The 17,543-nt window shown below is 39.5% G+C and overlaps 1 protein-coding gene across 1 annotated transcript; it reads right to left on the reverse strand.

Moving 5' to 3' along the window:
- Positions 1 to 13,481, reverse strand: SUPV3L1 (suppressor of var1, 3-like 1 (S. cerevisiae)). The gene is made up of 14 exons (XM_008944013.1): positions 13,334 to 13,481; positions 12,948 to 13,055; positions 11,362 to 11,476; positions 10,613 to 10,781; positions 9,043 to 9,154; positions 8,674 to 8,751; positions 7,456 to 7,547; positions 6,241 to 6,421; positions 5,744 to 5,837; positions 5,074 to 5,293; positions 4,624 to 4,704; positions 3,002 to 3,178; positions 1,177 to 1,325; positions 1 to 815 (listed from the first exon to the last, which is right to left on the reverse strand). The coding sequence occupies exons 1-14, from the start codon at positions 13,479 to 13,481 to the stop codon at positions 320 to 322; spliced, it is 2,220 nt and encodes a 739-aa protein (XP_008942261.1). The 3' UTR covers positions 1 to 319.
- Positions 13,482 to 17,543: the final 4,062 nt, after the last annotated feature.

Genomic DNA, 17,543 nt, shown 5'->3' on the forward strand with positions numbered 1-17,543 from the left:
TTACTAGTGAAATATCTGACGTTTATTAGCGATGTGAGGATATCTTGCAAGAAGACATCAAGTTCAAATTTTCACATAGCAGCAGATCATACACTTACGCTGAACACCGTGACTGAGAAAGTGTACAGCTCAGTGGTAAAAGCAAACCTATGGCCTCTGAGCTGGTAAGAGTCCAATTCTCCAAGTGCTTCCCGTAACTGGTGACAGGAGAAGGAAAAACATCAAGGAGCTGCAGCAGTGTAAACATGAAATGCCAAAGAAGTTATTAAAATAGTATTTTATTTTATGGATAAAAACTAAACAGAATTAGGACATGGTTCTACTTCTTCTTTCTCCCCGTTTCCTTGGAACTACTCTGCTCATCTCTTTTTGAACCAAGGCCATATCTACCATTCTTGTGCTGATCCTGCCACTCGCTCTCCAGCTGTCTCAGCATTTCATGTGTTAGAAGTCCTTCACGCAGCAATCTGTTGGCAAGAGACCCACGCCCATGGCTTTTCAGATCCTCCTGCCTTGTACTAGACCGATAGGCTTTCAAGTTCTTTGCTCTTCTCTCTCCTGGAACCTCCACTGCAATAGAGAGAGCCTCTGTGGATCTTGGACGCTGATGGTCTGGAAATGCCCTGGTATCCCTTTTAGTCCTTGAAAGAGGAAAGTCTTCAGACATGACTTCTGCTGTGCCAGGAGCAGCTGCAGATTGTGAAGCTCGGATCAGCTTTGTGATGTTGCAGACACCAACTTGTATAATGTCGTCTAGTTTTTTCTGAATATCCCTTACAAGGACAGCATCGGGGAACATATCCACGAAGCGGTAACTGAAGAGAGGCAAAACAACACACAATTAAACCTCCTCTCTAAAGGACTGCTGACTGGGAAAAAAGGTCATTACATCTTGCATGGGAAGGCCACTGTATTTTAAGTGGTGCTTCAGTTACTCCAGTCCAGGGTCACCTTGTTTCCAACCTTCTCCCCCTGCCAGTCACAAACTGTTCCCTGCAGAAGCCATGACTTACTCCCACAACACAGCTACATCTGCATCTGTCAATATCCTCTAAAGGGCCAAAGGAGCCCATGCTGCACCACAAACACACAGACTTGAAGACACTGCTTTTCTAGGATGGTAAGTCATAAATACTAGGAAACAAAAAAAATAATTTTCAAGCACAAGGACAATACCTCAGCCACAGATAGAGGTCAAAAACATCATGAACAGCTTCAAGGTGTACAAGTTCTTTGATGTTCTTTGGAGCGGCCAGCGGCCACTTGGTGTGCCGACAGAGCCAGTCAAACGTCACAGGCTCATTTCTGCTGAACTGCCTTGCAAACTGAAAACCAAGCAGATTCAGTTAGTCAGGAAAGAAGAAATCCCAAAAGAGCTAAATTCCCTTGAGTCTATATACATGGAACACTCCAGAAAATATCTTTGTTTTTACACAGCCCAAATGCCACACATTCTTTTACTTAATTACTCAACACAGGAGTCACCTCTCCTTTCCAGGGCCTCATTAACACAATTTCTCCACGGGCCATGCACAGAGTTAAGCAACAGAAGTACAGAGCTACCCTGAAAAGCAAAACACTGAAGGCCAATAATTTCACCTACCAAAGCAGACAGGCTTCTTCTTTCTTTATTTCTCCTGTTACTGTTCTGTTAATTATCTTCTTTTAGATTCTCTAGCATTGCGAAAATGTTAAGTGTGTTCCCTGCCTTAGGAAACACACTATTCTTAACCCAAACAGATCAACCTGCCCTAGACATGAGCCCTTCTGAAACCTAGACATTTCCGCTCTTTTACTAACAGCTAAACAAGCCAAATAATATTTAAATTTAAAATTTTCAGGAGTACTGATGACTTGTAATAACTGCTTTCAAAATGGATAAAAACAGAAGGGTTTTTTGCTGAGAAATGGGACTTAAACTCACACCGTCATTCACAGCAGCATAGCTCCCTCCAACATCACATTATGCCCCTCTATACCTTCATTACTTGGGATCTAAATGCTCAGCATTTTCTTAATAAGGCACTTTTAAAACCATTTTAAATCACTTAGTTTTTAAAGAACATTATTAGCCATTTTTGAAAACCACCAGTCTAATACCTGTGGCATGAGGGCACCACATCAGTTTCCTTTTTACAGTATTTTATTAAAAATGTTTAATGCAGTCTCTCAAAGGGGACAAAGGTGATACTGCCTTTAATCCCAAACAAAATTGTTAACCTTGAAAAACTGCAATCACCTGATTACAAATTCCTCAATATAATCACTCTGGGAGCACAGTGGGAAACAGTTCATCCAGATCTGGAACGTGAAATGACGTCATCCTGAGAGGAACTTACAGCAGTGTATTTTCTGGGGTTTTAATTTTATGTAACTATAGTGTAATTTCAGCAATCACACTTAATCCCACATTCTTTGCTTATGTTGACAAGCTAACACCTTCAAGCAGCAGTATCTTAGTTTTTCAGGACTACTTTTATACACATTGTAGTGCAAAGATTAAGAGTGCACAAGTGACCACGTTATACAGTTCTCCCCACATTCTTTGCTTTTGTTGACAAGCTAACACCTTCACGCAGCAGTATCTTGGTTTTTCAGGACTACTTTTAGACACACTGTAGTGCAAAGATTAAGAATGCACAAGTGACCACGTTATACAGTTCTGATCTCCCCAGCTCAAAGATCACCGGCAAGACAAGCAGCAGGATTCTCTGAGGCAAACAGCAGAACAGCTATGCAAATTTTCATTTGCATCATAAAATGAGAACCAGTTCTCTGAAGTTAAAAGCTCTGGCCAAGAGAAAAGGTGAAGACTGCAATTTTAATTAATTATACATATCTCCATCTAGTTTATATCACTACCTGTGAGCACCTTAAGAATGCTCTCAAATGATTGCATGACAAGACCCACAATGAATATAGCAGCTAGATATAGTCTCAAAGCATCAAGACCCTCTTGCTCCAATATAAATAACATGTTTGCAGGAAAACAATAACTGACCTTCAACAACATGGTACACACAAAAGGCTCTTTTCTATTTAGGGGTGCAGTGCAGAAGACGTATCGTGATTGCAAATTTAGTGGAATGTGCTGAATCATATCTGCTAGAAATTTAAAGTCATCAATATTGCAGACAAAGTAAAGCCCATCAACTTGTGAGAGACTCACAAAGATATCCTGTGAAAACATAACAAAATGAAGATGATGTTATTACAGGAGAGGATGGTTAAACTTTGCATTACCAAACCAGGAAGTGATTTAGTGTTTCAAAGGGAGCCTGGGAGTTCCCTCTACTCTTTTAACAGGATTTTAATTCAATTCCCTAATGCAGGATCAGAGAAGTTATAACACACTATGCTTTATTTAAGCACTTTAAATTAATCTCCCAAGTAACAAATACAGTGTTCTGGAAGTGTAAATTTTTGTTAGAAAGAATCCCAGGAACTAGTTACTATGTTTAGAACTCATTGCAGTTTTGTCACGTAGCATGATCCAGAAAGCTAACTTTACAGCATGAAATTCAATAACTGAAGATATTTTTAGCCCAATGTAAGGAAGAGATCTATTTTAGGAAACAAGAAATCACAAGATAAATACGGTATTACAATAGAGGAGTTCAAAGAACTCCTGAAACATATCCAAGGTTTGGAGAAACAGAAGATGCCACCGGCACATTGAAGGGAGATTTTTATGTGCCCCCAAAGTTATTTCTCTAGTGTAAATCTTTGAAAACTTTTTTAAAAGAAAGCACACCAAGCTTCTTAATTAAATATGTGACTGAATACTTAAAAGAGATTGACAGCTACATGGGGTTTTTATCTTCATATTTCTCTGCTAGCCCAGAAATTCTCAAGAGTACAGTTTTAAAGCTGTGTTGTTACTCTACCAGCCTAAGTCTTCCAGAAGTTCTCTAAGTATTATCTTTTACATCCAGGTTACAAATCATACACTTTGCTACATAACAGCACATCAGCAGAGAACAAGAATATGCATTTAAAACCATGGAAGTATTTAAGAATGTCTCACTGTACTAAAAACCATGCTACTTTTTTTTTTTTTTTTTAAATACAGCATTGGAATCTTAATTTCTATTTTAAAAGGTTTACACACTTCCAAAAAATTCTACTATCCCACTAATGATGTGATCAAGTAGATCCCACAAAATCTGTTTTCTCAAAGTTAAGCAGACACTGATTTACCATAAAGTCCACAGAACCAAGAAAAAAAAATCAAGTAGCTCCCAGATGTACAGAAATCTGACATGACCAGCCCAGTTTCCTAGGAATTTTCACATAAATTTATCAAAATTTCAATCTCTAATACTTCCAGCCTTAGACCAAGAAGCCTACATTTAAAATACAGGAAAGGTGAAATGAAAAGCTTGTTGCACTCTTCAACATGAGTAAACATATTTACACACTTCAACAGCTTTCAAGTTCATTATAACACAGAAGTTAAGCATTCTAAACATATTTGCAGTCACTGCTGTGGCAGAGAGAAGAACCCAACTGATAAAAGATACACACAAGGCTGCCTGTTACGTTCCCAAACTGCACGTTAATACAAAATCAGTGACTACACTTAGTTTTTAAAGCAGAAGTTAATATTTTGATCATTCTTACAATCAGATTGGATAGAGTGGCATCCGGGAGATGATAAGCAAACATTTCTATCTGCTCAGGAGTAGGATGTAGGCCAGCTGTCTAAAGGGGAAAAATTAAAAAAAAATGTCCATTAATTCTCAATATTGTCCTTAAGTTAGTGTTCATCAGAAACAAAATCTAGGAAGACAAAATGCAAGAAATCAAAGCACCCTACAGAATCCAGTTTATCTAGCACACTTAATTTGGAAATTAAGAACTTCTGCGTTTAACCTTTGAATTCTTAAAAGAATAGCTTCAACATAAATGAAATATTCCAAACAGGACATATGTGCAAAGTTGCTCTGGCGTGGCACAATCCATTTTTATTTACTAACTTGTAAACAAACACAAGAAAAAATAAATTTTCATCAAAATGCAGTAACTTAGCTGCAGAGCACATGGGTACAAACGAGGTCTTGAGCCTCCCACCTTCACAGGGCGCACGGCCTCGCTCAGAATTTCCTTCAGCTGCACCAGGTCGTCGCGATGCATTGTGGTGACTTCCCCGTGTGCGAAGGACGAGCCGTAACGCCCAGCTCTGCCCGCAATCTGGAGGGCCTGAGAGGTGGTAATGGTGTCTATTTCCTTTTCTCCCTTCTCGTTGATGGTCGGCTTTACTATAGAGTTAAAAATTATTCTTCTTATACACCTGAAATATTTGAACAAAACCAAAGTGGAATCCTTTTTTTGCAAAGTATTTCCAGAATACAACATACTACAGAAGGACGAACAACATACTACAGAAGGATGAACAACATACTACAGAAGGATGAAAGCCTTTTTTTTTTTTTTTGCCTTTTTTCCCCCCCTCTCTAAATCAAGGGACCACACATAACAACTTATGGACACGGTATACTCAAAAGGGCAGCCTAAGACTACTGGCTAATTGCAGGAGAATCATCATCCTGTGCACATCAATCACGTTCCAATAGTCAAATCAATCACTACTTCAGAATTAAAATGTATGCACTGTGTTAGCTAGACATAGCAGATATCTAGACAATTAGTCAAACTGAGGAGAAACAAGGGAGGAAATTAATACAGGTATCACACCTAAGAAAAAAAAATAATCATACCGTAACCTGCTCCAAGTACTTACAAATTGAGTCCCATTCCAATTGCATCTGTAGCAACTAAAATTTTGCACGGATCATTAGGATCATTGAATTTCTTTGCCTGTTCAAGTTTTGTCCCTAAAACACAATGACAAAACATTTCACATAGCAAACCCTTCTTACAAAACACAGACAATGTATCCCTAAACATGATGCCTTTATAATAGGTTGGGGGAAAAGAAAAAAGGTATTTGCTCGCTATTTGGCTGTTGTTGGGTAAAGGAGGCAGGAGGGATTTAAATCATTCCCAGAGCTGTGGATAGACCTCGTTTAATTATATCTATCTGAAGATCAATATTAAGAACATAATCAAGGTCTAATCCCAAGATTAAAACACCAGTCAACGAAAGTTGTTTACTTTGTCTAACTATATATAGATGCAGAACTAGGAAAACCTGCACAGCTTCATGTAAAAAGTTATTTCTAAGAAAGCAGAAAGAAGCAGAACGTTCCCTTGAAAATAAAAGGAAGAGTGCTTTACCTGGTGGCAGACTGCCATATATGACAGCACATTCTAATCCCCTGGCTTCAATCTGTCGACTGATAGAATAAATGTCATTCTTACTGAAACAGACAACACAGTCCCCGGGCCGCAGGTTATCTAAAGATTCTAAGGCATAATCCAGCACAGTAAGAGGAGTGAGTCTCTTGTAGTTTCGGACCTAGAATAATCAGAGGAGTTGTGAAATACATTTTTAGATTAAAAACTCCCATGGAATATCAGCCAGCATGGTTATTATCACAACTGACCTCTCACAGTCCTGAAGGGATAATTACTGGGGAGAAGCTGACAAACAGCTTATGTGTTTGCATACTGGCAGCACTCCCCAAGCTGAGAACTGAATGGCCTTTTCAAGAAACAGAAGAATTATATATTTTTACATGTAAACTAGACTCAGGAAAAGAAGTATGCAGGCTATATAGCAACTCTATCAAGAAATAAGAGTCTGTATCCACTCTGCCATCTGCTGTAACTGGTCCCTTTCAGAATTACACACCCCACCACACACAGATATATAAAGCTACAGGTAATTCACCAAGAAATCATGCAGGATGGACTTTCTCAGGACCAGATTTTATGTTTTTAAATACTCTTCATCAAGGAATCTTCTCAAGAAAACAAAAATAAATCTGAGTTTCAGAGATCATTCCACCACTTTCTTCTGGAGGTTGATACCATTTCTAACTCCTTTCCTCATCATATGGAGAATAACTATGAACAAATCCAGTAACCTCAGCAAACTTGAGGGCACTGTGCCCTCCAGGAAGAACAGAATGTAAAGAAAGTCTCTAAACTGCTGTAGTGTTCCCTGAGGGGAACTCAGCAAAGCACTTGTCTTCTTTAAACAAAACAATACCATTATTTAAAAAAAAAAAAAAACAAACACACAAACCAGAAGAGAGACACACAAAAAAAAAAAAGGAAAAAAATCCCAAACCAACACAACACAACAAAACACACCACACAGAAAACAAATAATCCCCACAGAAACAAACAAACAACTTTGCATCGTCTCCTTTGGTTTAAAGGAATTGAGAAAGATTTGAAATATTTTAACAAGAACTCCTGCAAGATTTACTTTGATCAGTGGTATCCCCAAGAGACCCTAAATTTTTGCCTGGTTTTTTTTTGTCTGTTTTCCAGCAAGGAGAACCTGATGTTCTGTCTGTAACTTTACAGAATTAAAAAGCTTACTTCAACTTCCTCCCCTGTAGTGTACATGAGCTCTGTCACCAAGTCAATAGCAGCAGCTTCTCCACAAACATGGATTTCTTCTGCACAAAGTCCTGAAGAAGATCCAATGAAATAAAATGCAACATGTTACATATTTATAAGCAACATTTATAGCTTTACATAACTTTTAAGCTACCCAAAACTTACATTTTGCTTGCTAAATGAGGACTGTGTTTCACGTCCTTCAACAACCCAAACCAGTCCCTAAAGCCTCTCCCACAATATGCTACTTCCTTAGGGGTATCTTACTTGCTATCAGCAAGTGATGCTTGGAAATACATTAGTAGGATAATCAGAGGAGTTAATACTTTGTTGCTCCCTCTCATCCAAAGTAAGAGGTACTCTCAACCACTGAAAAAATAGAGCAAAGCTTTGAGTACGTTTTGTTTACTACTGATGTTTTACTATCTCCCAAACCACAGCAAAACTGAAAATCTTTTTTTTTTCCCCCTGCATGACTTTCTAAAATTACGAATACATCTCTAATGCAGTCAGAATAGAAAAAACAAAGGAAAAAATAGAGAAAGTGTGCCAAATCACCTTGTTAAATTTAGTATCAAAATGACAAGAATGGCAGGGGGCAAGAGAGAGCTATACATCAAAATCTGAATAAAAATTAGTTCCAAAAATTCCTCTTGAAAAATTCAGAAATTATCAAAGGAAGTATCCTTTGAAGAATTTAACAAGCCAATGAAGCTCTATAAATGAGCCATCTGAAATTAGCACTATAAAACATTTACTGTTCACCATGTTGCCATGCATTTAACAGTATCTCTTCAGAATGAAATCTGAAACATTGTGTTATTTTAACTGAACAAAAAAGAACACACTTCCAGAAAATAAACAACATAAAGGACAGCACAATCTAACAACACAAAGGCTCCATATCATCCAAGGAAGCAAAACGAAAAGAGGCATCCGTGTAACTCAGACAATAATTTTTTTAATAAACATTTATGCAGTACAACATGATGGGTAACTTACTGCCATACAGACAAATCTGTTGAGGCAAAGTATCTCTCTAACTTGCTGTGAGAAGACAGGTGAAAAAACAGTACTTGCTTTTATTTTTCATCCTATATTGTAACCACTTACAAATATACTGACTGCTAAGCTTGAATTTAACGTGCCATCTCCAGTCACATTGAACTATTTCATTGTCAACACAGACAAGCTTACCTAGAAGGGCTCTTGTCCAAGCCCACCCTCTGGCAGGATCTCTGATCATCTGAATTTCATCAATCACAGCAACTTCATCTTAAAACAAAAAATAAAAATATGATGCACCAAGGAAGAACACCTAGAACAGCAATACAACACAGGAAGGGACTTGAAGGCTTTCTTAAAAATAAAGGTTGTTCAAATCAAGTTAACCCTGTACCACCAAAAAGCTAATTCTGAGGTGATCCAGGTTTTATTAACTGTTCTAACACAGTTCAGAAACTGTTCAAATAAGAGTGAAAAGAAGTAGCTCAGCCACCTCAGAGTCCAAGCCATCACACACATGAAGATACCATAGATATGACTGAAACAATTATGCATACATACAAGGTGTATTAGTGCTGCACATTTCAATGGTACAAGCAATATGAGGAGCTTGTCTGGCATCTTCATTGGCAAACACACGCTCTTCTCCTGTCACCAAGTCGCATGGCACATTCTAAAGGAATTCAGAAAACTCAGGTTAAGTTTAATATAACAGAATCCCCTGTCAAATGGGGAGGAAAAAAAATCAGTTTCTTAAAGTAGCTTCTAAGACAGTATAATGGAAGCTATCCAGAAAATAACTACTCGGCCTTTTGAGTGTTGTGCCCTGTATTTAAGTCCTATCAGACTGAAGGGTGTAATGAAGAGATGATAGCTGTAATCAGGTGCCCACCCTGCTCCCACAGGAGATTACATCTTCCTCTGAGAGTTTCAGAGCTGTCATATCTGCAACAAAAGAACTGTCAGAAGAGCTGTATTATAACGGGCTCATAAAGCAAGGCCCAGCAGTGAAGGAGCCTTGCAAGCCACTGCAGCTTCCAGTTCATTCGGTGACTGCCCTGTTGGACGTCACACCTGCTGCTTTGTATTCACACAGCAAGAGTTCACGAGGACGAGCTGTGAGAGAGAGCAGGGGCCACCATGCTCTGTCAGCTCTACACTCACTAAACATCAGGCAGATGACTGGTCCTTCCATATCTACAGCCACCTGCAGAGCCATGCAGGAAGCCTTGTTTAAGCCTCAAGGGCTACGTATGATCCATGATCCCAAATGCAAAGTCCTAACACACACTAAACACACAGAAGAAAAGTGCAGAAACTCTACTAACAAGGCACTACATGGTATTCACATTCACTGTGAGGTACATATTACACATACCTCCTAGGGCAAGCCAATCTAAAAGCATTGTTTTGATAATCCAGCAATAGGAATTACAAATTCTAAATCACAGACTTATAAAAAAAATAGAAACCACAAAATCATTTGGTAAACACTACAGTATATACACACACTATGCAGTGTTAATGTGATTTGTTACTGTAATGCCTCAGAACTGGTGTGGTTCTGTGCAGCTGGAAGCACACTGGTGAGGAGCTTTCTAAAAGATGCTGGAAGCAATAAGAAAAAGTACTAATGAAAGCTTCCTCTAGGGATCTGCTCTTCGACTCAACATGTCTGAAGCTGCAGAACTTTTTATTAGATGGTTGAGTGAAATATGTTTAAACATTGAAGCAGAAGGAGTTAAGCAAGGGTAATTTCCTGCACACAAGCTAAAATAAAGCTCATGGGCAAAAGAAGCCGCTGTTTCCACGCTGAAAAAGCTAACAGCAGAACCTGGCTAAACCCAGGAAGGGAAAAATTACAGGAAAAGGGAGGGAGGTTAGAGGGATGACTGCACGGCGTGCACTTTGAGGAAAGCAATGTTCCACGTGGGGAAATGAAGTTCCCCTCTGCACGCCCAAAGCAGAAACACACCACTGGCGCTCGCCGGCGCTGACACCACCACAGGGCAAAGGCGGCAAAGGCGCCCGGCTCTGGGGACTGCCCTCAGCACCTACAGGGCTTCACAGACATGCATTCACAAGACTGTTCCAGCACTAAGCATGTAGGTAAGTAATATAACATACTGACAGCATCATTACTCTTTTGGAAGATCTCATGAGCCAGAAGTTTTAGTGGACCGCAGTATATTCCAGATTTTGCTGACAAAAATCTCTGGATAGCATGGTAAGTTTTTCCACTGTTTGTAGGACCAGCATGGAATATTATCTTTCTCTGAATAGCCCTGGCATCTGGATACCTTAAACATACACAAGAAAACAGTTCTGTTGAACATTTAACTGGCATTCTGGATAATGATTCAGGGGAAACTACAAATCAGCTTAAACATTTGCTTATTAATAGACTTCTTAATGTGTGTTGAAAGCAGAAAGATCAAGCTCAAAAGAGGAGACTTTATAAAGAAACAACTATGTCTTACACACTCATCTTTTACATCATACAGTGCTTTCAAAGATTTAGAGTGGAATGCGCTTACTTTGAACACTGTGTTCAAAGTCTCATTACTGTGGTCTCTCTCCCTAGATACATCAACATTTTAATGTTCTGGAGTGCTACATTCCAGACAGATACAGCCAGAAGACAAGTTTCTGGAAAGGCAACACCAACTCAGCGACTTTCATAGCTGATAGAATCTTACTCCCATTGTAACTGATTGCAATATATCTTGTAACAAGAGTTCCTGACACATATTATTGCAAAAGCAGCAAAATGGAATTGAAAATACAGCACAATTACACACCATAAAACTTAAGGCCGCAAGCTATGAAACTCTCTGACACTAAGAGAAGGAAACACTGCAACCACTTCAACACACTGACCAGTTTGGTGGCAGCCTCAAATCACTGATCTTGCGCAGATCATCCATACAATCCAGCATTGGAAAAATCTGCTTGGCATGCCTCAGGAAAAAGTGAAAGAGATCATCCACGTGACCTAGAAGACAAACCCTTTTAAGAAAGCTTGCATGCTTATCTGAAGGTGTGCATCTTCATATTAAAGTTTAAGAAAAAAAATTCTACTAGTTCCACCAGACATGTAATTCTTTCAAATTCTGTCTCTCTACAAAGTTCAATAATTATGGCAGAAAGGAAAACTAATATCTGTACATGGACTCATTAAACAACGTAATACAAATACAATAATATGGAAAAAGAAAAATTCTCATTTCAGTATGTTTACTGTAGTTAGCCTACGTGTCTAGAGGACATCTAAATAAAACTAGAAGTTATGGAAAATCTGGGTGAGAAATAGATTTTCTGTCCTAAAAAGATATTAGCATTTTCTTCCTAAATTCACATGCTGCCTTGGAATAAAAAAAAAGCTTCTAAAATTCTTTTCTGAATAAACAAAGAAAAACAGAATAGTTTACAGCTTCCCTAAGCTACTAAGACTTTGTCTGTTTCTTCAAAATTGTGAGCAGCCAATCCCTAGATGAGAAAAAAAGAAATAGAAAAATCAACTCAGAAGAGACATCCAGGTTCACTCCTCCGAACGTTCACGGAGATGACACGTGGCCTTAAAGGTCTCTCTTCAGGGCATACTCCAATTGTCCAGTTCTCACAGAATTTCAAAGAACTAGCTGGATATAAAAAAACTATTACCAAACACACATGAATAAAAGCAGCATTTTGGTTTGGGTTTTTGTTAAATTGAGACGCAGTATCCAATTAATAAAAATTATTGTGAAAAAAATGAAGAACTTTTGTCTTTGATGACCAAAACTCACCTAAACTTCAAAGCTGCCACAACAAACTATATATGTGATTTCTAAGACATACATAAACAGTGCTCATATGTAAGGAAGAAAAGAACAAAGTGAGGAAATAAAGTAGAAGATTTTATGCACAAATAATATAAAAAGACACTTTTAATTTCCTAACACAGCAAACATTTAAGATCTGTAGTTTTATACCTCAAGACAAAACTAAGAGCCACTGTAGCCTTTAAACTGCCATAACCAAAAGCGCAGGTGCTATGCCAAAGTTCTGCAGATCACACAGTGGAGAAGGCTGTTTCTGGTGTTGCCAGCCAGCATCATGGTCTTAGGTGCTGCTCATGACAGCCCTCACTCACGTAAGTGCCACCCAGTCACAAGTACCAGAGCCACCTGGCCAGGAGAAAGCTCCTGAAGTGCCCCCTAGTGACTACAGAATTTTAAAGAGAGGAATAAATGGAACAGTACTGGTTTCGTTTCCGCCAAGACTTCCACCTCTTTTGTTTCCACTCTGAAGATTTTAGGAGAGGGCACTCCACAGAATGGGTACAAATGCTTCTGATGGTGAAGCAGTGACTTTTAACCTTTTTATAGCATAGTAGGGGAGTCCACAGCTACGTAGGTAAGCATATACGTGAAAAACCACAACAAATATGCATATTTTATTTTACAAGCCCTCCAGATACTTGCCTGCACCACAGCATATATCATTGAGAATAATATGCAAATCAGCACTCACAGAACTGGACTCCATGATATACTTCCTAAAGCTTATAAATGCTTGGTGAAACAGGCGAGCTGCAAGAAAAAACAGAACAAAAACAAAGTAAATGTGATCTGTATCACAAATACATATTTGTAAACACCCAACAAATAAAACACTGAAGCAGGCCATTAAAAACTTATACCTTAACTTTTATATTTACTTGTAGTATCTCATATTATTTGAACAGAATGACAGAGACAACCTAAAAAAGCAGTGATGTGAGACCTATAAAAGATCCTACCTAATACCACACTTGAATAACAACAGATTTACCACTAAATTTAAATAAAATCTCACAGCATTTTCTTACCATCTAGTCCATTTTCTGCGCCTAGTCTTTGGATTTCTTTTCTTTTGTAGAACTTATTTAAGTTTTTTAGAACTTCACCTGTGGAAAAAGAGTAACATTTTCTTAGTTTGCTCAAAATTAAATCCCATTCTCTTGGCCCAAAGATCATGGCTTAGTCTCCTTACCCTGAAGAGAGTGAATCTTTGCCATGCTGAACAGACGTAAATGAGTTCTCCCTAAATTAAACACCATCAATGATCAAGTCTATCGTGGCAGAGAACAATCTTAAACTGCAGCAGAGTTAAGAACTGCCATGAAGACGAGGTCAGTGTTTGAGACAGACTCTCCCTTGTACTTGATAGGAAAGCATAAGGGTGGGAACCTCCAGCCAACACATTATAGAACAAAACAATTAAGGTTCTGGGATGGTTTTTGTTTGCTTTTTATCTGCACCTATCAGGAAACAGCAGTTTTTAATGTGAAAAATCTGCTTAAACTACTTGGTGACAACTTTTACTGAACATCCTGAGAGAAATTCCCTCCATACTGCTTCCAAGACACACTCTCGGGAAAGATCAGGCAACCCAAACACATTACTCTTTCTATTTCTCATGTTAAATGAAGGAGAGAAGAAATTTTAACAGATTTTCTTCATATAAAGCACAAACTACTCATTCTATAAAATCTCTTATAACAAGTTATTAATAAAACCTTTCCCTCCCCTAAAAGGCAAGTTCAGAATTGCAATGAAACTGTATTTACTAATGTACACTCTGAATTTAGTCCATTTAAAGTTGTTTAAAACACAGTGGCAAAAATGTGGCCTCTCTCCATCTACAGCAGATCAGAAATTCACAAAAATTTGACAACTACCACGAGCATCTATTAATAAACTTATATTATTCTTAAAATTCCAGTCTACAAACCCTGTATCACCAAACACGAGGAGTGATACACAATGCAGCATGTCCCTGCTCTGCCAGCACAAGGCACTGAACACAACAATGCCACGTTCTGCTCTCTGCAACTAACTCCAAAAATCTTTGATGTCTCTGCTGAGACATGAAAAGCTTCCCATGAGATCAACTTGAAATTATCAGAAGATTGCCTCTCTTTCTAAAGAATTATACTCTAGAACAGAGATAGCCCACTTTTCATAATGAAAATCATCCAGTGACAAGACTATGGTGAAGTTCAGCTGCAGGCAAAGCCAAAAGCACAAGAACAGTGGTTACACCCCATCCTCTGTGCATGGTTACAGTAGTCTATCAATGGATTAAACCCTAGTCTGAAAAGTTCCAAAGGTAACTAAGCAAGACTGTCAGCAGGCTTATGGGTACTCCACAGGCATCCATACTCTCACGAGAAAATGTTTAAGGGCCCAGAAATCAAAGACAGATTGGACAACACCGCACTGAAAGAAAGCACAGGGCTAAATTCTCTTCATAGCTGCAGTAAGAAGTTGTACCAGTTGACACGTCGCCAGCCATGTCAGCTAAACTCACAATCTACTGCCCTTACTACAGGATGAAAAGGTCAACGCCAGAACATCTGTTACTGTCCAAGGCAGCATGACACTGGGAGCACGGCAGCACTCTGACACACAAGGTCACGATCCCTCCTGAGCACATATACTTGTCTAAAGAGCCAGGTGCACAAAACAAAGCTGGCACTGCAGTCCTGCAAGACGTGCCTCCGTGAGCTTAGCCTTACTGCACGTAGTACCAACTATTCCCACAGCAGCAGCTAGCAGTCGGGGTACAGACTCAGGAGATCTGTGTCCGGCCTCTATCATTACCCTTTTTACCATTCACTCCTGCTTTAAGATTTCCTCATTCTGTGACAGTGTTTTAGCTCCTAATCATCAATTACGTTGACTTCTCAGAAGCATTTTTTAGGGTTCTGTGTAAAAACACAGCCTGACTCCGAGATGACATTCAGAAATTACAAAGTTAGCCTCCAATATATCATTTAGATGTTTCAGCCCTATTTGCAGAAGAGTTTTTAGTAATTTTCCTGCATCTGAGATGACCACAGGCTGTTTCAATAAGCCTGTACGCCACAACTAGGGCAGCTGAACTTCTTCCAGAACTACTCAAACTTCTACTGCCCAGTCTAAGTGACCTTGTGCATCTAACTATTCCATTTGTTCAGGCACCTCCTGTTTCTAACTCATTAATGGCTGACAACACCTCATCTCTCCCAGCTGACATTTCTCACCAGTAAGCACAGCCCTACAGCCTGACAATTGAAGCCAGAGAACTGGCACTCAGCATGACAACTGAGCATCAGGGCTCCGAATCAGCAGCCATATCAAGGATTCCACGACGTTACATGGCACAAGGCGCTGATCCTCCATACTGTAGGGTTTGTTTACATTTATTTAAAAATGGATAATGGATCACCTCCATAGCAGAAGGCCCACAGTCAAACACAACCTATTTTGTGGTGCCCACCAACCTGGCAACACTCGGGCCCAGTACTGAAGGTCACCTTTCTCTCTCTGTACAGAGAGCAGATCACCTGTCTTCACAACTTCCATACCTTCCCTCATTCTTTCTTACACTCCTTCCTTTTGATAGAGCACAGGTGAGCACACCTCTTGTTCCTTTTCAACCAAAGTTTACATGGGAGTTTCTTTCTTTTTTTTTTTTTAAACATAACTGGTCCTTAGATATTTTGCTATAACACACTCGTGTTACCTAGTCATTCAATAATCAGCTTGTTGAAGCAGCAGGTTTGTTATAAAGGTTTTGCAGAACTGGCTTTGCAAAAGTAAGCTACTAAAAAGCCTTCTGTTGGACTGACAATGTTTAACTGGTGTGAAAACTACACTCACCATCTCCCTTTGGCAAGTAACAAGCTAACGAGATGATTCACACTGGAATTATGTGCACTGCAAGGCACGGTTTCTTCACATGCTGGAATCAGAAAGCCTGGTAATATAAATTTTTCTTTACTAAATCTAGTTCCGTATTTGACAGCAGAATCTGACCAAGCATCTTTCTTCAAAATATCAAGAAAATAGATGCAAAATACTGCATGTGGTCAGAATCTGAGGGGAGGAAGCAGAGGAAGACTATTTCATAAAAGAGAATGGGCAGTATTTGCTAAGGAAGGCCTCGTTATAGGTAGAATAGATGAATAATGCACAAGATGCCACCACTCACATTCACTGGCACTGAGGAACTCACTACGAATAAAAGTCAACGCTCAAAGACAAGTCTGAACACAACAGATTTTTTTGTGCTGCAGCTGTTCAAGATTATTCCTCCTAGCTGGGATTTTTAGCTGTCAGGGACAAGTATTCTTTTCTCAAGGGCTCTGAACAAATTAAGATAATTTCCCAACCCTTGCTATACGTGGAGTTAATACAAACGATATGCCACCAGAACACTTATTTAGGAGAACACAGAAAGAAAAAAAGTTTCCATTTACACACTCAATGCTTTGGGATCATCAAACTTCAAAAGAACCAAGAACTTGTTTCTTACTTAGCTAGCATTTAAAGATAGTGTGCTGGCACAGCTAGACAAAATAAAACCTTTCCTGAGCAGCACACATGAAGAGTGGACAGGATGTATGGTTTATAACTGAAGAAAACACGGAAAAAGCAGCTACAACTCACCCAGTGGTTCTTGAGGTACAATTACACGTAAAGACATCAAATAACGGAACAAACACAAGAACACACAAACAGACCCACACTGTTCCAACTGCAAGTCAAACTTCAGTTTCTAATACTGATGACCAACATTTAGAAACATCAAATTCTTTGCCTGATTTTGATCTAGGCACGTTCACATACAGATGATGTTCTTCCATCCCTAATACCAATCTTTGAGAAAACGATGAGTTCCAGTTTGAGACAGTTATGGTTTTGGGATGCCACAAGGTTTTATTTTAGCTGCGTTACCTGCCCCCACGCCCAGCACCTTCACCCTGCCCGCGCTCAGTGAGGGAGTGGAGGAAGCAGGCCAACGGTTTTTTCCTCCACACACTGCACATCTCACGGGCTTCGGGAAAACCCCCGCTGCCGGTCCTCTGACCTCACCTAACACGTTTTTTGCCACTTTCCTTCACATTCAAGGGCAGCCACACGGGTCAGAGCCCCCGCTGCCAAGAGACGCAGGCGGAAGGGAGCGCCGGGCCCGCGGGGCTCGCCAATTCCTCTCAGCCTTCATCGGGAGGACCGAGGTGCCGCGGCCGGGCGGGCGAGGCCAAGCCGCCC

This window comes from Merops nubicus, unplaced genomic scaffold, assembly GCF_000691845.1.
Source record: "Merops nubicus isolate BGI_N331 unplaced genomic scaffold, ASM69184v1 scaffold29797, whole genome shotgun sequence".
Taxonomy (NCBI): domain Eukaryota; kingdom Metazoa; phylum Chordata; class Aves; order Coraciiformes; family Meropidae; genus Merops; species Merops nubicus.